This window comes from Lytechinus variegatus, chromosome 11 (assembly GCF_018143015.1).
Source record: "Lytechinus variegatus isolate NC3 chromosome 11, Lvar_3.0, whole genome shotgun sequence".
Classification (NCBI taxonomy): Eukaryota; Metazoa; Echinodermata; class Echinoidea; order Temnopleuroida; family Toxopneustidae; genus Lytechinus; species Lytechinus variegatus.
This window is the reverse complement of record NC_054750.1, coordinates 26,620,774-26,645,261: the sequence shown is the minus strand read 5'-3', so window position 1 is coordinate 26,645,261 and position 24,488 is coordinate 26,620,774. Positions and strand designations below refer to the sequence as shown.

Here is a 24,488-nt window from a genome sequence, read left to right as displayed (position 1 = left end):
TGCTAGAGCTAGCGCTGTGGAAAATCACTAGAGTCGGCCGTCGGAATGTGAGAGCTGGAGGGGGTCGAGGAGAAGGGTAATGGTTGGAGGTTTTAATGAGGGGGAAGCTCACTGGAATAACAACATTGAAGGCCCAGGCCCCACCGATACTCTTCGAAGACTCTTTCCGTTTTCCTTCAGCTTGGTTAATCAATGAAAATCACGTTAAATGCCGAACGTAACGTGGCAAGTATTCGCAAGGACCTGCCTGAGCTCCACGACCACGTCGAAATTTTCGGAAAACTTCTTTGCCTTCGGACTCTTCGACAACATTCCAGGACAGAAACCCAACTCTGTTACTAGACTCTCAACCATACCATCCTGCTTCCATGTCTAACAAGAGTACTGACTTTAATCAGGGCTTTTTTACAAGTCGACTCCTAACTTAGACTGAGTCCTAACTAAGATTAGAAGAAGTATCATTTATGTTTTTGTTCAGGTGAGTCCAATTGACGGCGCTATGCAGTTTCGCACCTGCCTGGCCCAGTGTGTAAAATGTGCAACCACCTTGTCCTTGTCTGTTGAGCGAGTGTCGTGTCTCCATCATCATGTGAGTGAGTGTGACTGAGTGAGTGACCTTTCACTTCACATCACAGGAATTTAGTCTGTAATTTGATTTTCAACTAGGCCTAATACCATAGTTTATTGATTGATGTTAGCAGAGATGCCACTGTTCAGTTTTTGCCAGATTTGTCTAATACAGTTGACCTTGACCATAATTTCTGAATGAAAGGGCTACCTAGTCTACCGGTACTTAAAAAAAAAATGTATTTAAACATGTGTTGGAATTTTTTTTTTTTTTTTGATCCATGAAGAAGACGGAAAAAGAGGAAAATATAACTAGAATTTAATTCGTCATGCGGACGAATTAGGTGGTCTGTCATGATTTTTCATTCAGAGTCGGCTAATGTATAAAATGAATAATTTAGATATGATTGATAATCTTGATTCTAGACATCCTAAGAATAAATTTTGACCATTGCTCAATGTGATTATTAATGTTTCCCATAGACTTTACACGTAAGCAATTTTGAGAATTACAATTCCAATATTGCAAGTGAAAAACGGGCATGATCCCGGCATCTGATCAAAAAGTGGAGGGCACATTACCGAAAGCCCAGAATCTCAGCTATAACATATTAAAAGCTCTGGCAAAACTGACAAGAAGAAATGGAGATATGGCTCACGAAATAGAGGAATGTCAAATCTAGTTTTGAGAAAAAGTCATGTCCCATAGAGATTACACACAAAATACATGTGATATGAAAAAAACAATTATAATCTGTTTTATCTTGCTAAATTTTAACTTTCATACCTTTTAATTATCATAAAGGATCATGTAAGAGGTGGCAAAAAGAAAAAAAAAATGAAAAAAATCATCTTTTCTACCCCAGGAATCGAACCTCCGCCCTCGAGAAAGCAAGTCAAATGCGTTATCCATTGAGCTACGATATTCCCCATAGAGATTACACGTAAGCAATTTTGAGAATTACAATTCCAATTTTGCAAGTGAAATACGGGCATGATCCCGGCATCTGATCAAAAAATGAAGGGCACACTTCCGATAGCCCAGAATCTCAGCTACAACATGTTAAAAGCTCAAGGAAAGCTGACAAGAAAAAATGGAGATATGGCTCACGAAATAGAGGAATGTCGAATCTAGTTTTGGGAAAAAGTCATGTCCCATAGAGATTACACGCAAAATGAGGAAAAATGACATGCCTCTTTTCATCGCTGTTTTACGCAATGATGCGTTTCTCAAAACGAATATTCATGTAATCTGAGGAGAAAGAGTACATTATAAACTACAACATATTGAAATCTGGGCGAAAAATGATCTATATTCGAGAAGTTACAGCCAAATTTGCATAAATTTGATGACGTCATTTTTGAAAAAAATGAAATTTTTAGTTTGGGCGCCTATTTGATGACGTCACGATATAATTTAGGGACAATGGTGACATGAAATCAAATCTACAACTAATACTCTATCGATATATGAAAAAAAATTGGGGGTCAACGGACTTTTTAAAGAGCTACAGTGAATTTACAATAGGCATGTTTTTGCCCATATATGGCTTATAGTGAGAGCTCGCGCGCACACGTGCTGCAAAGTTTAACGGGTGTTAATTTCGTTATTAATGGTTGTAGAAGGTTGATCAAGGTATCAAATTGCTCAGAATTTTATTAGCAATGCAATGATATTAAAAAAAAACGGTTTTTCTGCGTTGCGTTAAGGTGTAACGCGCGGAAACGCGCGCGCATATGTGCGCGCGCGCAAATTTTTGAAATGCTTAAAATGACCTGAAACGTACCCAAAAAATTTTATAGGTCATTTGGACGATGTTTTTACCTTTGACGCGCGCGTACGCGCGCGTCATGACCTCTACATGACCTTTGATGACATTGACATTTGACCCTTGACATGAAGTTAATGTCATGTAAATATTGTTAATTTTGGATAATTGATAATGAAGATATGATCAAATGAAGAATTTTACAAAATGGCACGTAGATGACGTCATCATAACCATATGACCTTCAAAAGCTTAGTATGCCGTCTCTATCATAGTTTCTATGTATGACGTAAAAATCAGCAAAATTGATTCAGCCAATTCCGAGAAAAGTTGGCGACAAACATAGGTGCTAAAAATAAATAATAAAGAAAGAAAATTCTGACGAAATCAATAGGTGATCTGTCATAGACAGACCACCTGCTTCGGAATGAGAGACGAGAGGGTTTAATTACACAATCTTGTTTAGAACATCTGAAAGCATATTGTCCCTAATAATATTAACTTGGCCATTTTTTCTGACATAAACAAATTTCCTCAATTTGTTCATATGTCGGACATTATTTTTAAAAGTAGTGATGGACAAGTGCCCCAAGGCTGGCAAGGGTTTCACTCGTTTTTCCAGAAAGACAAAGGTCCAAAATCTTTTAAAATGTTCCCCATCTATTTATTGTAAAGTACAAAATCTACAAGTATACATTGTACTGCTTTTGTACTTTTTTTCCTAATTGTGTTTTATTTCTTATTTTTGGTTATTTCTTCTCTTCATTTTATTTGTTGTAAAGAAATTTCTCCTTTTTTTTCTTTCAAACTAGGCTGATTTCAATTCGCCAAATTTCTTTATAAATTTGTTTTGCTTATATTTCTTTTTATGGCAATTTCCCCCAAGTCTGCGCACACGCGTATCTGCATGATTCTAGTAAAAGAAGATACGCAACGAGCACAAACTTCACGAACTTTACACATGCAATACATACACTGTAGACAGGTATTCATAAAAAAATCTGACTCAAAATGGTGGAAAAATATTGAATTTAGGGCATTTCATGTGACGGCCTCAAAATGCAGCCTTTCTCATCAAAATCCTATATTTTCTTTCATTTTTTGATGAGAAATTTGGTACATTTACTCATAATGATATAAGGAACATTATTAACTGAAAGATTTTGTGAAATAAGAAGAATTCAAATTGTTAGGTGTGCCCGTGTGCAGACTTGGGGCCCATCATCATGATGCAAATTAAACTTCTTCGCAATAGTTCTTTCGTTAGATTTTTCCCCTGTTTTTTGTGTGAATGTTCACTCTTTAAAAAACAAATACCAATTTTTTTCACCTCTCAGAGAAGGTCTGCATCTTAATGCAGGCCTAATCCTGAAATAATCAATTGTATAATGTTTCTGCCGTCATGTCTTTCACTCATGAAATTATTAGGTTTTAAAAAACATAAATCCTAACTTTTAAAGTGCATTGAATGTGCATATATTGCAAGCCTCATTGCGAAAGGAAATTTTTTAATAGAGTCTAGAGACCCCACTCTACCTTTAACTAAAGTGACATCTTCACCCATGGAAAAGGAGGCATTCAATATGATGACCATTGAATGAACTCTTCCAAGTAAAACCCATTGTGAATCACTTGCCCCTCATCAGTCTTGTATTCATATGTCATTAGGCGAGTCTTCACCAAAACAAAGTGGGGCTGTACTGAATGGTAGTCTGCTTTCATGTGGGTCTGTTTGCATCTGCGGACTCTATCAGAACAAAGTCAGAATGGAGTTTGAACTCAAGTTCAACCCTGTTGTTGCTGCACAAGTGATACATGTAGGTGTACGTAATGTACATTAGGCCTACTGTACATGTGATAATTATTGTGCTGCAAGCCCGTGTTGTTTATAATGTGTTTCCATTTTTTCATGAGCAAAATTTTCCTTAACCCTGTACCATAGGTGTTGTTGTTATCTTGGGTTTTAAGGCATGTAACATTCAGATATGAAGGTGGGGCTTACTTTAATTAGTCTGGGGTTACACCCAGTCAATTTTCTGTTCACACAGTGTTTTTTGCGAAGTGGGCAAACCCCACCGATAATGTGTAACTCTCTTGCAATGCAAAATAGCACATACCAGGGTTAGGTTACTTGTTAGCTGCAACCATCCTGCCTGAGGGAAATCTACATGTAGGATACAACACACATTTTAAAAATTAATTTAAATACTGGTACCACATTTGTAACCCAAAATGCTAATTTTCATACAATTGCAATTAATTTTTCATTAGTAACTTGGTGATTATTTCTGTATTAACCATGCAGAGCGCACACAAACTTAAATTTGAGGCATATTTTGTGTAGGCCGGCCCTGTATGAGAAAGTAAAATTTCAAGAAAATTGTCATTTTTCAATCTCTATTTTTAATTGAGAAAAAATGAATAAAAACTAAAAGAGGTTATAATATAAAATGAATGTTTGTAATGGAAACTAGGTGGTTTCAGACCGCCTCGAAGTTCGCCAGTTCCAGGTATTCTCTGATCGGGAAATTTACCCCGATCAGAAAATACCAGGTATTTTGGTAATGTGAAAGCAAACTACGCGTAATTTCCCCGAAAGAAAATACCCGCTAAATAGTAGGTACTTGGCGAAATTACGAGAACTTTCGTGGGGATTTTTCCAAGGTCGCAGGTATTTTGGCGATGTGAAAGCAAATTACTAGAACTTTTATCCCAGCGTGTCGTTGGTCGCGGCGGCGTAAGTGGCTGCTGGGCTAGTGATTTTGAATCTCCCGCCTTGCCTGCTTATCAGACCACACTGCGCATGCTCGTAACTTCGGGAACTTATCCCGAAGGATGTGTTTCGGGGCGGTGTGAATGCAGGAATAATTAACGGGTATTTTTTAGCCTTAAAAAGTTCTCATAATTTAACAGGGATTCTTGTGATCGAGGCGGTTTGAAACCACCTACTGACAGCTTTCGTTGGAATTTTTCTAATGTCGCAGGTATTTTGGCGGTGTGAAAGCAAATAATAGGAACTTTTAGCCCAGCTTGTAGTTGGGAGCGGGCGCCGTGGGTGGCTGCTGAGTGAGCGATTTTGAATCTCCTGCCTTGCTTGCTTTAATACTTCAGGAACTTATCCCGAAGTGTATGTTTCAGGGCGATGTGAATGGGAGAATAATAAACAGGTCTTTTTTCATAGCCTGAAAAAGTTCTTGTAATTTAACGGGGATTCTTGTGATCAAGGCAGTTTGAAATCACCTATGATGAGAACAGACCTCTGGCCAGGCCGAGAATGATGCTCCATGTGCAGTATGCCCGAGAGCCACGGAACATAGTAGCCAGCAGCACTATCGTCCAATAAGAGATGAGCACCCATGAAAGAATGGCTACCACTAGTCTGGGATTACTAAATTTCGTGTTGGAATTGAACAGAATGTACATGTAAATCCATGACTGGGGTTAGGTAGAAAATTATATTATGGGGTGAAGGATAGTATGGGATTGACAATATTCTGGGGCTAAGAGACCATCATTAGAAAATGGGTAGTTCTCCATATATGGCAATATTGGTGCGGGCTGAATTTTGTCAAGATGCCTGGCAAAATACATCTGCTAATTTGTGGTTTACAATTTTTACATATGTACATGTAGCAGGTTATTTTGAAAACAAAATAATTTGTTTAGAGCTAAAGCCATGTTATCTTTACAGCAGCGCACGACACTGGCACTGGTCTGATGGTCCCAGACAAGAAAAAAATTGCTGTCGGGCCAGTAACTTTTAAGAAATAGACAGTTTTACTGGTCTGACATGACCAGTGAAAAAAATATATCAAACTGATACAAATTGATATTTTCTTTTTTTGTAATTATAAAAATGTCTCTCATGAATCATGTTGTGTGTGTGTACTGTTTGTTTGTTTATTTTTCGTTTTTTTTTTTTTGGGGGGGAGATAACAATAAGCAATGAAAGACTGCAAAATGAGCTTATTAATCCTTTTCCCCCTTTATTTTGGGACTAGTAAATTTTTGGTCCGGACCAGTAAAAATTAAAAAACTACATGTATAGTATCTACTGGTCCGACAAAAACAGGCTGGACCAACAGGGTAAAATGGCGTGTTTGGGGCTCTGAATACAGAGATGAATCATTGGGTCGGGAATAGCAGGGCTAGAAGACAACCTTTGTGCTGATGAAGACACCCCTGGTGGGACCGATGCCAGATGTGATGATATTTCAAACTTGTCGATCTCTCACTGAGTGACTAGGTTACATGGTATTTTCCACTGACGTGGCTCCCCTTCCGACATCACATGAGTCTCTTGTTTACATGTGGGTCGTTGCATCGATATGAGCTGTTGCATCATGCGTGCTTCAATGATTACCTTGACTTGTTTTAATTCATATTTCATTTATTGTGATTGCTCCTGAATTAGTGATTCATACGAACATTGTTGGTGAGAGGTGTGGTCTTTCTAGGAGCTCTTGAGGCAAGTGAATTATCTTTGGCAGAAACAATTGACTGACGTTGAGGAGATTTGGATCCAGTTTGACTTTTCTTTTTGAACGGAGTGATCAAAAGAGAGGTAAATCAATTATTTTATTAGAACTGTGACTCGGTCACAACTTTCAGGTTAGAAGTGTTGTCTTTCCAAGAGCTCTGAGACAAGTGCATTATCTTTGGCAGAAGCAATTGACTGTCGTTGAGGAGATTTGGATCCAGTTTGACTTTTTTTTCTTCCTTGAACGGAGTGATCAAAAGAGTGGTAAATCTATTATTTTATTAGAACTGTGGTCACTCGGTCACAATGTTCAGGTTAGAGGTGTTGTCTTTCCAAGAGCTCTGATTGACTGTTGTTGAGGAGATTTGGGTCCAGTTTGACTTTTTTCTTCCATGATCAGAGTGATCAAAGAGAGGTAAATCTATTATTTTATCAGAACTGTGACTCTGTCACAACTTTCAGGTTAGAGATGTTGTGTTTCCAAGAGCTCTGAGAGAAGTGCATTATCTTTGGCAGAAACAATTGACTGTTGTTGAGGAGATTTGGATCTAGTTTGACTTTTTTTCTTCCATGATCGGAGGAGTAATCAAAGAGAGGTAAATCTCTTATTTTATTAGAACTCTGACTCAGTCACGACTTTCAGTTTCTAGTACACCCTGTGTGTATTCTGTTTCATTTTTATATTTCCTGAACCTGAAGTTTTTTTTTATTGAAACCAGCCATATTTTCTGAGGGAAGGTATATTAAACATTTTGCACTCAAACTTCTTTTTTGTTGATATTAAAATAGCTAAATTTTTTAAAGTAAAAGTTTTAAAGTAAATGAAACAAATTATGCTTCGGTATGAAATTTTCTTTCCTGTTTTGAAATATAGTTTTGGGTTTTTCCATGTTCTTTATACTTGAAATTTTTTTTAAACAGTTTATAAAAATGTATTTTTTCATTTTACCTAACCAAATTAAGAAATACCTATGTATTTTTCCATTGGTTTGGAAAGGGGTGGTGTTTTATAGGACGCCTGCCGCCTGTGTATGTAACTATCCCTTTCTTTCTCATCCCAGTTAATAATATGCTTATGCTTGAACTTCCCAGAAAACACTTGGAGTCTATTATAATCCACCCAGTTACTCAGTAACCCTGCATGTGATAATCCCTTTCTTTCTGGTCCCAGTGTATAGTGTGTTAATCCTTGAACTTCTCAGAAGATACTCAGGGTCTATTGTTTACTGTCCAACCAACTACTTACTATCCCTTTGTTTCTCACCCCAGTGAATGGTGTATTTATCCTTGAACTTCCCATAGAATAATAACTAGCCCATAGTCTATTGCTATTCACCTGTTATAACTCAATAGTCCTCCATATATGATTATCCCTTTCTTACTCATCCCAGTGAATAGCAAGTTTATTCTTGAACTTCCCAGAAAATACCCAGGGTCTATTATGATTGTCCACCCACTGGGTTCCTCCGAGCTTGGTTTGTTGGGATTTGCCATCAGGTGGAAGCCTGATGACATCATCGCATTGTTTGCTCACTCCGGGTTTACTCCCAAAGTTCATGGCTAACATCCCCATTGAATCGCTAATTGGATGAACAATTGGTAAAAGCTGTTTGCCGATTTTCTGAAACCGTAAAAGTATGTAGTTGCACAGTATTAGTGCAAAAAAAAACTTTTGTTGAACCCCACAATTACATGTAGGTATGTGGTGTTTTAGCTTTGTATAGAGTATTCTGAGCCCATCTTGGTTTAGAATTTGAATTTTCAAGATACTGGTAATTTTTGAAAGTGTACACAAATGGTTATCAAGTATTGGCGAATAGATTTCAGGTCACTGCTCTGGACAAAGGTCATTTGGGGTCAAGTTTATCAGTAACCAAAGGTTAAAAATTTGTGTTTTCAGCTACATGTAGGGTTGACACAAAATGGTAAACCATTAATACAGTTAATATAAATCGCAAAACGTTAAAGCACAACTGTTTTCTATATTGACAACCAAAAAAAAAAATGCCTCTCCAAAGTTGCTTGAAATTCACATTTCATTCTGTCTAGCCTAGGTTGTCTCTGCTCCCGTTCTTCTTTTTGAAATGTGGGAAATTAGTTATTGAAAAGGGTGTGATATATTTAGGTATATTTTCTAGTCATATTTGTTTTCTTAAAAATGTTGCCTGACTGATATGAGGCACTACCTTTGTTTTTTTTTTAAATGATGTTTCCTACATGTATCTTTATTATGGCCAGGCTTCAATGTAAGGCATGAAGATTGTTGTTCAACTGAATTGTGTTTATTTATATTATTGCATGCGATAGTTCCTGGAGGGGCTATAGTTCGTGTTGACACATGGCATGTAGCCAAGATTTACATGCAGATCACGAGACTACTCGTTCCCTGGATAAAAAACATCACCCCATTATGGCATAGTATGCAACTACAGACTTTTTACTATTCTAATGTTATTGACCCTTATTTTTTTTATGAAAATGATTTCGGGTAGTCCTAGTCTGCAGGCACAGACCCTGATTGAAACTTTGATCAACAAGTTGGTCTTCACAGAAGACTAGCACAAATAAAACTTGATGTATTGTTACCAAAAAAAATTGTAAGGTGCCTTCTGTACACAAGTCATTGGCAGGGACCATAGGCTGTATATATTCAGACCACTTATCTGGAGTGAAGGGTTTGCAGAGCAGACTAGGCAGTCCTGGGCTTTCCAAGATGTTGACCTACATGTAAACAAAGAGTTGTATAAAGCTAACCAACATTTAGGATGGACAAAGGTTTGGGATGGACAATCAGGTCCATCCAGGGATGACTAAGACCCCTGTTACATCTGAAAGTTTCCTACCCGAGACCCGACCGAGTCCACTTGCAACCTTGACTGGATTATTGGTGGATTAGCTTCGCGAACGGACCGAGTCCGAAATGTGGTCTGTTTACATCACAGTGTTCATTCCCTCCCTATCGCCCTATCTGTACTGTTTCGAGCGGCATCTGATTGCTGACACCTTTAAAAGGCGCTCTCGATCTATCTCCGAATAATTCGCGCGCGCTAATTGAAGTTACCCGAGATTCTGAAAGAATGCTGATGATCCCAGCAGTCGTGGAAGATATGATCGACTTGAAAAGGATACGTTTAAAATGCTTCTTTTCACTCAAATCAAAGACTTTATCAATCACAATTCACATGTCGCATGCCGCAAAAACATTCGAAGAACGACGGGGCTGGGGAGGGGATAGCACGCACTATATGACGTAATTTGACAGCTGGCGAACGGACCGAGATAGGTTCGAAAGCTTGTGTGCGTTTACATCTACCAATCGGTGGACCGGGGCCGGCCCGATACCTACCCGAGACTACCTCTGGATGTGGTCTCGGGTAGGTTCGCTAAAAGGTGGCCCGAGGTAGGTTTGGGATGTTTACATCTGATTTCTTTCCGACCCGAGGTAGGCCCCGGGCCGGCCCGAGGTAGGGAATCTCTCAGATGTAACAGGGGTCTTAAAAACATTAACCATGTTGAGAAGTTGATTTTGAGTTGGAGTAAATTTTCTGGCATCAGAAATAAAATTCCAGGGATACTAATTGGATAGGTATCTTACCACAAGCCTGTTTCCTTACAATGGTTGTGGTTAACTCAACCTAATTTACCATTGCCTGGGGGGGGGACATCATCGTTGAGGTTGGTGAAATATATGGAAGTGGTAGCACTGTGCAAGTCAACTTGATAAGCCTGTGACCGCTGAATTCTGCTAGGTCATAAGTTCATACTCCAGGGCTTGTCTGAATAGGTAATTCACTCCAACTGGCTAGTCGCAGTAGCGAGATACTGTTTAACAAATTCAGGAGCGTCTTTGTTGGAGGAAGAGGTCGTGGCAAATTTTCTTGACTAAATGTAGAAAGTTACTGGTCACAAGATTATCAAAATAGGCACTATCACAACATTTCCTTTAACCTTACTCCAACCAAAACTGCCTTCTCTCAGCAAGGCAAAGGTTACAAAAGAAGTTTGGCTGGCCTAACTCCAAGGTCTGTTCACCCGTAGATTAGACTACCGTATCCGATGTTTGTTTTATTCATGTTATAGTTGAAGGCACTTTGACTCACTTAATGATATCTTGCACTACTTATAAATGAAAGAAATATAAGATAAAAATATTGATATGAAATTAGCAATGCAGAAATATGTATGTCATTTGTACAGAATTACATTTGAGAAAATAAACTGTATTTCATGAAAATTTGCGAAATCTTTTTGTTTCTCTTAAAACATAATTTAACATACTGTCTAAAATATGGAAGCCATGGGAGGGGGTGGGGAAAGGCACTGTTTTGACAAGGTGGAAACAATTCTTGTAAAATTTGCGAAGCATGTAAAAGGGTTGGTTGGCGATGTGGGCACATAGAGTGAAAAAAATGAAATAATCCAGAAAATTTTCATAATTATATATTTTTAACACAAAATCACTTTAAAGATGTCCCATGAATCCGTAGGCATCACATCACATGTTACTGTCAAAGGTTACAATGCGCTTGTGGATTCTATATTATCTCTCTAGAAATGGGAAGCTGTATGAATTACTTTGCCATTCGTTGTGGCTCCGTTCTCGAAAACTTCTTGGTTTTCTCAATAACATTACAATCTTGTTATAATAACCTATATAAAGTTCATAGTGGCAGTTCCATGATTTGAAATAGAGAGGATGCCTGGATGCAAATAGGAAATTTGAGAATAGAGAGTGCAGATTTTAATTTTTCAACAATCTCTATGTAAATATGTAATTTGAATGGATGATTCTTACATTAAGGTGGGGTCGCCCTTTTGCCCCCCCCCTCCCATTGAATTTCATGCTATTGTGGTTCTGGTATCACTGCTTCTTGAACATTCTAAAGTCCACTAGGCTTCTGCGAACGTTTACAAACAACTAGGTGTTAGTCTTATCTTTTCTACCTCCATTGTCTTATCCAATACAAATACCTGAATCATACGATGATGAAGTCGATACAGTAATCTCTCTGTCGATGCTTAAACTGCAATTGTTTCTATCTTAGTAATATTGATATTGTTATAGACTGGTGTTGGTTACATCATGGCAATGCAACCAATGTTGCAAGTCTGTAGAGTTTATGCCATTGAAAACATAGAGTCTGAATATAAAGACTATCCCAGAAGGCTGTAGCATTGAGTGAACCTTTCCACGTAAACAGGGATTATTTCATCAGCCCTCAGGAACAAGCCAGCCAATCACATCACTCTACTTGTACAAAAGGAATAGCTTTGCCCTTATTAGGGCATGGACACTCCATATATGTATGAACAGCTCACATGATGCGTGTATACATTAGGGGCTTTCGTCATCGCATACAATGTAGGCAGCGTACGTGTCTTGTTGTGACATGGCTGGGTAGGGTATATATAGCACAATGAAATCAATAGATTTTCCTATTCCAACGCTACTTCATCCTGCAATATCAACTTGAGATTCTCACCGTTTTCAAACTTCACTATGCAAATGCCCATTGCTAAAAAGCTTATTCTATCTTCTACTTTGTGTGCTACTCTAAGTCAAGGTAGGCTACATTTTTACAGTACTATTATTATTAATATTTTTTGTTGATTTACATGTAGTATTATATTTATACCGAGGAGTATTGGTACGTGGCCGTGGAAACTTGAAAAGTACATGTACATGTAGATCACACCCTTCCGCATCAATTTCAATGGAAAAATTCCCACATACATGTACATGTATGTATTGAACGGACTGCAATGTTGGTGGCAAACGATGCCTTTTCAAGATATCCATGGAGGCTGCAATGAATTGAAAAAAATATATATGCATAGAGAGAGAGAGCATGAGAGAGAAAGAGTGAAACTGCAAATTTTTGCAGTGGACGTTCTGTTCACCCGAATTTCTTTTTTTTCTTCAATAGTTTGAAGATATCTTCACCCAAGCTAAGATTGATGCACAGGAAATGCCTTTTCTTTCGATGGAACTCTTTGGGAGGGCATGTCCAAACTGTTTTACATTAATTTTATCACTTAAATGGATGTTTGATCACTTAAATGGAATTGTGCCAAAATTCATTTCTCACATTTTCCTTATAATGAACTTGCGACAGGATGGACTTCCCCTCCAAGTGTTAGCTCGAGGGAATTCCCCTTCCCTTTTGAATTAAAAACCACCAAGTTTGGATTCGTGACGTCATAGAAACTCCCGCAGTGCCAGTGTCACCATTAATAAATGCAACCACTGAAATATTCCCTGGTTACGCAACATTTTAGTCAGGATGTTGTATTTTTTTTATATCAGAAAAATGAATGCATGTAATTTCTTCAAATCTTTACAATATTAATAGCATACAAGCATATACAATGTAGCTTCAGTTTCGGTTTTCAGTTTTTATTTTCATTTCTCATTTCCAACAAACATATAGAATTCATACATATTTCAATAAATTCAACAATTAGAATGAAACAATGGATGCAATATGAAATTTCAATTATGAATTATAAATTTGAAACCAAACCGATTCCCCCCTCCCCAATAAATAAATATATTGATGAATTTAAGTAATGTTTCAAGGCAAGACCACCCTAACAATATTTTGATTTCAATTATGAGAGAAAAATAAGACAGTATACTATACATCTATAGCCATGCTAATTGTGGGTATGAAGTAAAAAAAAAGTTATGGCATATGTTTGTTATGCAATTGTGCAAGTCTTGTGTAATAGACCAACTTGTTGATCGAAGTTTCAATCAGGGTCTTTTCCCGCAGACTAAGTATTGACCCAGTATCATTAATTCATATCAGATATTTTGATCCTCATCTGATGCTTTCTTCAAACCAAGATTATTATCACAGGAACTCTTGAAACGGAGATATGGCAGGCTCTGTATGTAATACATACATGCATGTACATGTAGGCATACAGTAGATTTCACTATGGTGAACCTATAGGATGAACCTATTTCACTTGAGGAAAGTGTTCTGAGGTCTGAACATGCAGCCTAAGGCATCTTCCAATGACTTGTACAGAATGCCCCCTCTCATTTCAGGAACTGAAACAAGTTGTATAATTTGTGCTAGTCTTGTGTGAAAACCAACTTGTTGATCAAATTTTCAATCAGGGTCTGTGACTGCAGACTAGTTACATGACACGTGACTGTACTTCCGGATGGCTTATAGAGTATATGATTATGATCAGTTCATGGCAGAATTCATTTGCCTAGTGAAGGCAGGGGAGGAAGAGGATGTGACGTTTTTCCAATAATTCCATTCCATTGCCTTTTAAAGAATTCAAGGATGTAGGCCTATATAGCATAGCTTTATGCATATTCATATATGGGGTTGTGAATTTCTTTTTTTGGGGGGGGAATATTAAATTTTGGTAAATTCTTCTCCTGATGGAGCATTATGGCCCTGTGGATTTGTCTTTGGACCTTGAAACGGAGGGCCATGGGTTCAAATCCCAGCCATGCAGGGAAAAAATTATGTGGGGCTCGTCCCCCCCCCAAAAAAAAATGTTCCATAGAGCCTTAAAAATAAGTAAAAAGGAACCCCCCCATTCCCCATTCACTGCACTATTTATGCCTAAGTGCTGAGTTTTCAGTTTGAAACAAAATATAATTAAATATAATTAATAATGTATTTGTTGTTTGTTTTCTTATGATACAGGTAATGCGTTCCTTTGTGTTCCCAACTGTCGACAACTCTCAGGATTCTGCCCAGAGCCAGGAAACCATACAGGTAAAAAAACTTGAGAACCTTAAACATGATAATACGCTATAATACTGCCAGCACAAACAAATACTGCAAACAGAGTACTGCATTAAAGAGAAATGCCAGTAGCTGCAGTAAACACTGATTTCATGCGAAAGTCTGTAGAACCAGGCTTAATTGTCAGAATATCATCGAGGATTTAGATCCGTACAGTTACATAAACTGAACTTTGTGAAATCTTGAAATCTACGCAGAAAAATGTTCACAGTGGAGATCACCAACACAGATAGGCACATGTGGGACAGTGTATTAATATTGCTGGAATAAAGACCCAACGGAAGTGACCGAATCCGTGCTTATTTTGCTTATTTCTCAGCAATTACAAAATTTCTTCCAGAATCCTTTGGCACCTATTTTTTATTCATACAAACAGACACTTGGGTGGTCATTATATTAGATTCTGTCAAAAGTCATTTTGAGATTGTTACCAAAACCGGAATTTATCTTTAAACATTAGCCCTCTTTTCATCTTATAATGAAATTGATTGGGCTTGTTATCTATGTAATTAAAAGGTTCCACACCTCTGGAACAAGCTCCTCTGCTGTATCAGTGAATCGTCATTTCTGGGAGCTTTCCAGTGGTCATTCATGAAGACCTTTTTTTGTAATGGTTAATTACATAAGTGTACTTGTCATTTGTTGTTTATTTCATTCACAATATTCCAGGAATATTCAGTTCTTTGTAAAGCACCATCAATTCTATTCTTTGAGTGTTTGCTTCTCTGTAAAGCATTAGAGTCAATGTGAAGAGGGCTATATAAATACCAATATTGTATCGTATTGTATAAGAAAGATTGTAGATGAACCACTGCATGGATCAACACAGCGAATGCTCAAACAATGTACTATGGCTATCTACACGAACGTACAACCTGCTTACATGTAGGAAACGACATACAGCCAGCCAAAGTTACTATATGTGACACATAAAAATTCATATTTCAATTCATTTTACCTTTTTGTAACATTATTTCTTCCTAGGTAACCAAGATGCCAACAGGTGATCAAATGGGTGTCTCTCAGCGCCCGCCTGCCACTGCAGCCGTCCAGATGCCAGACTGTAAGGCCACAGCTGAGAACTACGCTAACAACAATATAGCCGGTGATACATGCTTACTATCAGGTAACCGGCTATAGATTTCTACAACTCTTAACAACATTTATATCGCATTATTTACCTAGAATGATGTTTACTGTAATCTTCCAAGCATTCCCTAATTTCATCATAGATCAAATGAATATTACAATATTTGAACCGAAATTCGCTATCTATTTCTTATACTGTTATCAATACTATCCCGATGCACATGGCCCAGTTACCTTTAGAGTGGGCCTTGACTTACTGCAGTATGGAAGCCTACAACTCCAGCATAAAAAATGTATGTCTTTTCAAAGTGTGTTCTAGACATGATCATGGATGCAACATTAACTTGACCGTTCAGTGGGCTTCTATTTGTCTCCAAATGGACATTGCGCCCATTTCCTGTGTGGAAAATTATGATATTGATGAATTTCTATAGCTTTGTAAGATGGGGAACAGTGTGGTTCATATTCAGGGAAATCTACCTTCCTCGGAGTCAGCCTCTAGAGTTAAAAAATTACAAAATCCCCCAACTCGCAGTGCCAATTCACTCAGCAAGTTCCCCTTTGAAATATACACCATAGTGAACCACCCAAAAAGATTTCACATTGGTGGGGGTATTCAGAAACGAAAGCAGAAAGAGAAACCACAATTTGCATTCAGATCATCCGTAATGGATGATGTCATAGCAGAGATATTTGTTTACCTGGCCATGCATGTTGCAATTCACATGTTCCAAGGGATTGAAAGATATTGCGCAATGTGAGTTACAACATACCCTTTCATGAAAGTCATGTAATAACCGTATGCAGTGACGTACACAGGGGGTGGTTACAGGGGTTCAACCCCTCCCCCCTTAAATTTTTTTGATACCCAACCCCCCCTAAAATTATTTGGAAGACTTGTTTTTTTCTTGTCAATTTTTGGGGTAGGAAATGACTTAAAATTGGTGGTGAAGACCTTTTTTTGTTGTTGATTTTTTTGAGGGGGGTGTCAACTTGAACCTCCTCCCCTTTAAAAAAAATCCTGCGTATGCTACTGATTGTATGTGTACATGGACACACACTCAACCTGCCAGCATTCGTGGGATTCTCTTTCACTATCTCCTTATGAATTACTGGGTGGGAAATATTATTGGATTTAAATAATTTGTTTATGGTTATGTTTATTAGAGGTATGGTGTAACTGGGATGGAGAGATGTGGCTTTGACATTGGGCAAAGTAAATTATAATCCTTTTGTGGCAAAATGAATTCATACAGTTCCATTTTGTTATCTATTATTACATGTAATTCCTAAATCTGTTTTCTTTATCTGTATTATGACTTATAATGTTTTTTAATGTTACAGAGCAAATGGATTTGATGATGAGTATATCATCAGTGGAAGACTTCCATCACGGTCTCGAAGACTCAAGGAGAAAACGCAAGAAGAAGAAAAAGAGAACTTCAGGAATTGTGCCAAATAGATTCGAAGGTGAGACTGCTATGAAAACCCACGCTCTCCCTGGCTCTAATTATTTGTTCTTTTTCTCAATTCAGTTGACTTGATTTCATGAAGTTTATAGGATGATTGTATAGTTTGGTGCCACCCCCCAAGTCATCCAAAAGTTATAGCTGTGCTAATAATGATGGCTCATCTATTTTTGGTTGCACTGTGCAACTGCTTATTTTGGGTGTACATGAGATAAAAAAAAACTAATCAGATTTTCATGTCACAGGATCCTAGGTCAAAGAAGTCTTATTTTTTCAATAACTTTTCAATAAAAAATAAGATGTAAACTTGATTTATGAACAGTGTATATCTCTGAATACATGTAGGTATATTAAAAAGCTAGATTGCTTAATATCTAGCAATGGAAGAGATGTAGGTGTCATTCTGCAGTGTCTAAAAAAATACCCATCTAGTGTATAAACAATTTTGAACAGAAATGTTGGCAATAATAGACCTAAACTATTTTGTCTGGGTATTTGATTATCTAAATTTATATCCTGGGAATGAGTCAATAGAAAGCATACATTTTTTTTTGTATTCATTTCTCTAGATGTGTATGAGTTGACTGATGAGCTGTTAGGTTCTGGGTCATATGCTTCAGTGAAAACATGTCGACAGATATCTACAGGGAAGGAGTATGCAGTCAAGGTACGTTCTTTCCCCCCGTGCTTCCTTTTGTACATTCGCACTTTGTAAAACTTCATGACGATAACCAATGTGTCCAACATGCACTAGGCCTGATAAGCAGTCAAACGAAAGTCTACAACCATGGAGTCTATTTACCTTTTTGAATATGTGGTTTACCAGTAATATCTGATAACCACCTTTCTATAAAACAAAGCAACAAGTTTGTGCTGATAGCTGGAACGTTTTTTGGTCCAGTGATCTAGTATCAGGGTCTGGTTGCATATAAGTACCTATCATAGTAACTTTGCCATCCAATGGTATCGATCATGGAATCTTTGAATCTGTTTGACAACGTTACCATGGTAGTAACCATTGTATGGCAAGGTTACCATAGTAATAACTTTAATGCAACGGCGCCCTGATGACCATTTCATAAAGGTTTTACAACTGTGGTAACTTTGCCATTATGGCAACTACCATGGCAGCAGAGCTCAACAGCCAGTCAAAATCAAGGTTTCCATGGTAGTTGCCATAATGGCAAAGTTAAAACAATTGTAGCTCTTGATGCAATGGGGGGCCAGGACTTTGATTCTCACTGCCATAACCATCACTACTACCAACGCCAATTGCTATCACCAGCACTGGTAAAGCGATTGATGGTTGAGCTGTACACCAGTCTTTTTTATTGGTCCTTGGTCTTCCGGTCCTTTGTCTTTGGATGTTGTAGGTGATGGAGAAGAGACCAGGAAACAGCCGTACCAAGATCTTCAGGGAGGTAGAAACTCTCTACCACTGTCAGGGACATAATAACATTCTGCAGCTTATTGAATACTTCGAAGACAATGACAGGTAAGGCTCACAGAACCTGACGCAGGTATTACTTGATTGCAAGATATCTTGGCCCCTTCTTCCGGAAGTTTTGATTGATCCAATCAATCTCAACTGTGTGGAAGTCCATTCCATAACATGATTTTTTTCCCAGGAAATTTGCACGATTTCCTAAGTAAACACATTGAATTTTAAAGAGAATGATGAGTGTATGATTGAACATAATATCGAGTAAATATTTTGAACGAACTTGCATTCTAGATGTTGACGTTGCTGGCTGTCCATAGTTATGGTTGATCGGATCAATCACAATTATTTGTAAGACGGGGCTGAAGTTATCACAAATTCACATTTCATTTTTACTTGGACAACATAATGTAGTTGCCTATAACTCCTGTTACTCTTGTTGATTTTAAAAATAAATTTCAAGTGTGTTGTGTTTATATTCAAAAAATGAAATTAAAGGGTTCCTCTGAGTGACAATTCATTGAACCCTTCCAAATTTTTCAGTATATGCATGTGTCAATTATGAAAATGGTGTTAATAATACAGAAAAATTATGGAGTGCCTTTCGCATGTTTCAAAGTGCAATTTAAAAAGAAAAGATAAAAGTATAAATTACACAACATTTCATGAATATGAAATAAATTTCAATGTCAAGCCATTGTTGCGTCAACTAGTTAGCAATACAATCTAGAAATAATCAGAATTATACCAAGTACTTATATCATTTGTTTGCTCACAATAAGCTCACATTTGTTCGTTGTCAGGTTCTACCTTATCTTTGAGAAGATGTACGGCGGTGCCTTACTGCAGCACATTGAGCAGCGTAAAACGTTCACAGAACAGGAAGCTAGTCTTGTCATCAAAGACATCGCCAGCGCTCTCTCATTCTTGCACAATAAAGGTAAATCCCTATTTTTAATTTCAGTTAACAGGTTTTTTTTTTAGATAAACAAGAATCAAGAACAGAACAAATGGTGATATGTGATGTCCTTTGATGTTTTCAGGTTGGCTCATAAATATTAATTTTGTTTGATACCAATGAATCATGGAAAAAAACTTACAGAGGGGCTTGAGGTGATTTTGCTCCCGAAATGAAAAAGAGCGTAGGAAAATAACCATTCGGTGCATTATTAAAGCCTATCCAATGTTGCAAATTTTGGGAGTCAATTGAGAAAGCAGCATCCGAAAATAAATTTATTTTTACCTGGTATAAATCATTCTCCTTGAATTGCTGTTTTTAAATAGGTATCGCCCACCGTGACCTGAAACCCGAAAACATTCTCTGCGAGAGCCAGCTAAGCATCTCGCCGATCAAGATATGCGACTTTGGACTCGGGAGCGGGATCCACCTGAGTAGCCAGTACAACACCCCCGTCACGACGCCGGAGCTCCTCACCCCCGTCGGCTCGGCGGAGTTCATGGCTCCGGAGATCGTGGAGGCGTTCATCTACGACCTTCAGGCGACGGTGTACGACAAGAGGTGCGATCTCTGGAGTCTTGGGGTGATCCTGTACATCCTGTTGTGCGGTCATCCGCCGTTTGTGGGTTCGTGTGGAGAGGACTGTGGCTGGGACAGGGGAGAGGCGTGTCCAGACTGTGAGGTAATTAATCTCTCCTTTAAAATTTTCTTTTATGTAGACCTTATGCATATGATGTCATAATCTTGTATCGCCCTCCCTCAGAGGATATAGGAATATGTGTAAATGGAGTTGTCAGAGACGCACCAGCTGCAGATCACCAATGCATGCAAGTCATATTCAGCCTCTAAATCGCGTCGCAATGTATGCTTCTCTTTGTTTTCAAAGGACATTGAGAAAATTTCCCCAAAAAAATTATGACATTGATGGATTTCCATATACTTGAGATTGATTGGATCAGTTGTAACTCTTTGTAAGACAGGGCCCAGGTCTCAATCTACAATGATATAGTGAAAATTGACCATAGTTTTTACTTTCTCATGATATCAGTGTTTACTGCAACTGCATTCATTTATCTTTAATATTCCCTGATGATTACAGGAATTGCTGTTGCACTGCATCCAGTCCGGAGAGTACGACTTCCATGGTGTTGAGTGGGAACACATCTCTTGTGGAGCCAAGGATCTCATCTCACACCTACTGGTCCGGGACGCCAAACAGAGGTACACTGCAGACATGGTCCTCAATCACCCCTGGGTCAAACAGGTACGTTGAGCAAAACTTCTCTGAAGTCCTGGGGCCCGTTGCAAAAAGAGTTGCAATCAATCAGAACTCTAAAAATCATGCGCGACTTGATTTTCAACCAATCAACAGCGCGCATTCGGGACTTGCGATTGATATTTGACTTGTGTTTAAACGCAACTCTTTCTGCAACGAACCCTTGGGCTGTGAGAGATCGGCTTTTAAAAAAAATTTTTTTAGCTTGTATTTGTTTCCTCCGTACAAAAGTATGGAAGCTCTTTCAGTTTCGACCTTTTCCAACACTCTTCATTCTCTTCGGTTCTGTTTCTTTGTGATCACTGACGTCCCTATGCAACACTAAATTGACCCCCCCCCTTTTTTTTTGGGGGGGGTATCATAGTCCTGCTCACAGCATTTTCCTGGAATGCTCAAAGAACAGAGCTTTTTAAACCAAAATTGATGGATATGGGTATAGCATCAAGACAACATGTGACATGATATTTGACATTATCGTGCCAAAAATGGCTCATTCTTTTTTATTTGTATTTATCATATTTGGAGAGTATTGTCTATATCTACAGCAGAAATTCTGCTTTCATGCATGAATTTGCATTATCATTGAAATCATAATATTAAGAAAGAATTGTACCGAAAGTCCCAAAGGCAGGTCATGTTAGGGTTAATGGGGAGTCCACCCTGATGGGAATTTGGTGGTGATAAAAGCAGAAAAAATTTTAATTAAGACCTGGCACAAATCCATCAAAAGACTAAAAATACTTTTGATCGATTGTATTCCTACAGCCTCCAAGCACACCTCTACTGACGCCAGCAATCATCAAACGTAATAACAGTGCCAAAGATCTTAGTCAGTTTGCAGCAGAAGCCGTGGCTTGCAACCGCCTCGTTGCGCAGAAAGAAGAGGATGAAATCCAAGAAGAGGACGAAGTCAACAAAGAAGAAGACGACGATGATGGAATCTGCATCATCAGACCCTCGGGTCAACTCAACAACGGTGGCATCAACTTTGGCCTTTCACCTCCGGGTCAGTCGGCGCTGGCGAAGCGACGAGCAGCGATGCATAGTCAGGGGAGAGAACAGTGTATTACTATTCAGGCCTAAATAGAGATGAACAGTCAAGGGATAGACCAGGTCTAAGGAGAGATGCAAAGTCAAGAGATAGACCAGGCCTAAAGAGAGAAGCTCAGTTGATGGATAGACCAGGCCTAAAGAGAGATACACGGTAAAGGGATAGACCAGTGTATTACTAGTTAGGCCTAAGGACTAAAAGAGAGAAGCAGAGCCAGGGGATAGACCAGGCCTAAAGAGGGGTGCACAGTCAAGGGATAGACCAGTGTTTTACTTTTCAGGTCTAAAGAGTGAAGCACAGTTAATGGATAGACCAGGCCTTCAGAGAGATGCACAGTTAAAGGGATAGACAAGTTTTCAGGTCTAAACAGAAATGCAGAGTAAAGGCATATACAAGGCCTAAGATGCACAGTAAAGGGATAGACCATTGTTTTACTTTTCAGGTCTAAAGAGAAAAGCACAGTTAACAGATAGACCAGGCCTAAAGAGAGATGGGCAGTAAAGGGATAGACCAGTGTATTACTATTTAGGCCTAGAGAGAGAGAGAGAGAGAAGCACAGTTAATGGATAGACCAGGCCTAAAGAGAGATGCATAGTAAAGGGATAGACCAGTGTTTTACTTTTCAGGTCTAAAGAGAGAAGCACAGTTAACGGATAGACCAGGCCTAAAGAGAGATGTTCAATAAAGTGATAGACCAGTGTATTCAGGCCGAAAGACAGAATACGGTAAAGGGAGAGGTTTATTTGGCTATTGAATTTATTTCTTGAGATATGTATATGATATTCATATACATGTTTTATATTTCCATGCATTGATAATGCGAGAAATAACATATCAACATTATTGGGCAACTGAACCATGAAAAGAGGTCTGTAATGTTGTTGTTGTTTTTTAACAGCATTTTGGTATTCGTAGACAAGTAAAATAAAAGATCAAATATTTTTTTTAAACATCAGTGTATTTTTTTAATTTTTTGAGTTATTGTCAGTGATTTGATAGTCTTCCCGTCAGAAGGGAGTAACATTAGATTTGGGGTAACCATGTGCTGTTATCTCCTGATGAAATGTGGAACGATTATTCTATGACTTGATGAATTTCTTATTTCTTCATTTTGTTGGGGCACTGGTCTGGATAAATTCACACCGGTGTCCGTCCGTCTGGGTCAGGTACTGGTTGACCGACTGCACCAACTCAACCCTAGATTAAACCATTCCATTTGTTTGAAAAGAAAATTAGTTTTAATAGGTGTTCAATTTTGTAATTTGTATTTTACATTGGTATGACATTGCCTGAAATAAATAAAAGAGTTAATTTATCATCGTTATTTTTTTACTTTATATATTAATTTTTTTTTTTGGGGGGGAGAGTTGGTATTGTATGCACTCCAGCAGATCGTTTCCTCAAAATTTTGTATCCAAAAGGTGTCAGATCTGGCAACGTTCCTTGATTTTGATTGCCAGAGTGGAACAATTTCTGTGGGAGCTGTCAGATAAAATTTACAACAAGTCCATTTCATGACAGTGATTGTTTTCTACGTAAATCATGCAAAGTTTTTTTTCCAATGACCTTTTTTGCAAAATCAGTTTTGTGTACATATTAGGTTTGGTAAAGATTTGTAAATAATATACCATGACTTTGGGAAAGAACTAAATTTTTGTTACATTGCATGAAGAGAACATTGAAAACATCACTTTGAGGTGGTTGGTTTGGAACGTCTTTTTGGGGATAAGTCATTTTTCCCGGAGATGGAGACACATTTGTTTATTTTGTATGTTAACTCGTGTGCATGATATCTTGATATTTCAACCAGAAGTTATGGCTATTATGGACACTGGTATGTCTTACCCTAGCTGTGGCTATATCTTGTTAAGGTTAACATGGTTGATTTGTTTGGGATTCCATGTTTGTTTGTGTCGTGAAATTATGGCGGCCTGGTATGAGTGGTAACTATTCAAGTCTTCCTTGTAATTGTTGGTTAAAACAACAGATGATACACACTTTAATATACAATCTAAAGTTGAGTGTTACTACTAAGATGCTATGTTGGAGATCGTCTTTCATTCACCGAGTATGTGTAAGGGATATTTATCAACTGATCAATCTAACATTTTGTTATGGCTTGATTGATTTCTCCACCAATTCAAGGTGGATTCCCCCTCTTACGGTCAAAAAGGTTTACTAAACGAATGATTGGTTTGTGCTATTGATGGTTGTTTAAAATGTTAAACAATGGTGCATCATTTTTATTATTGGTCATATTTCTTAGACTCTGAAAAAAAGTGGAAGGTTAAAAGGCATGGGGGGGGGGCATTATGGAAAAATGTTTGTAAAAGAGAGTATGAAAAAATATGCACAATTTAAAGGAAAAAAATAGACTTAAAAAAAATTGAAAGGGATCTTTTCCAATCATACATCCTTCTGTATTTTCTTTTAAAAGAATTTATAACATAAACTAGACAATTTGACTTCTTTAGACAATGAATTATTATTTGTGCAATCTTGATTAAGAGGGTTGGTGTGATTGGAGTCCAGGGCCCCGCCTTACAAAGAGTTGCAATTGATCTGATCAACTGCAACTATGGAAAGCCAGCTGTGCCAACATCTGTTTCT

The 24,488-nt window shown here is 38.0% G+C and overlaps 1 protein-coding gene across 4 annotated transcripts; it reads left to right on the top strand.

Annotated features, from left to right (window-relative positions):
• Positions 1 to 22,062, top strand: LOC121423799 (MAP kinase-interacting serine/threonine-protein kinase 1-like). Of its 4 annotated transcripts, none has more exons than XM_041619289.1 (10): positions 1 to 478; positions 14,493 to 14,564; positions 15,579 to 15,720; positions 17,028 to 17,153; positions 17,722 to 17,819; positions 18,526 to 18,647; positions 19,397 to 19,533; positions 19,878 to 20,233; positions 20,651 to 20,815; positions 21,593 to 22,062. In XM_041619289.1, the coding sequence occupies exons 2-10, from the start codon at positions 14,496 to 14,498 to the stop codon at positions 21,908 to 21,910; spliced, it is 1,533 nt and encodes a 510-aa protein (XP_041475223.1). In that variant the 5' UTR covers positions 1 to 478; positions 14,493 to 14,495; the 3' UTR covers positions 21,911 to 22,062. The 4 variants fall into 4 exon arrangements, with proteins under 4 accessions (XP_041475223.1, XP_041475220.1, XP_041475219.1 ...); XM_041619286.1 differs by lacking the exon at positions 1 to 478 and adding an exon at positions 485 to 589; XM_041619285.1 differs by lacking the exon at positions 1 to 478 and adding an exon at positions 4,088 to 4,153.
• The last annotated feature ends 2,426 nt before the right edge of the window (positions 22,063 to 24,488 follow it).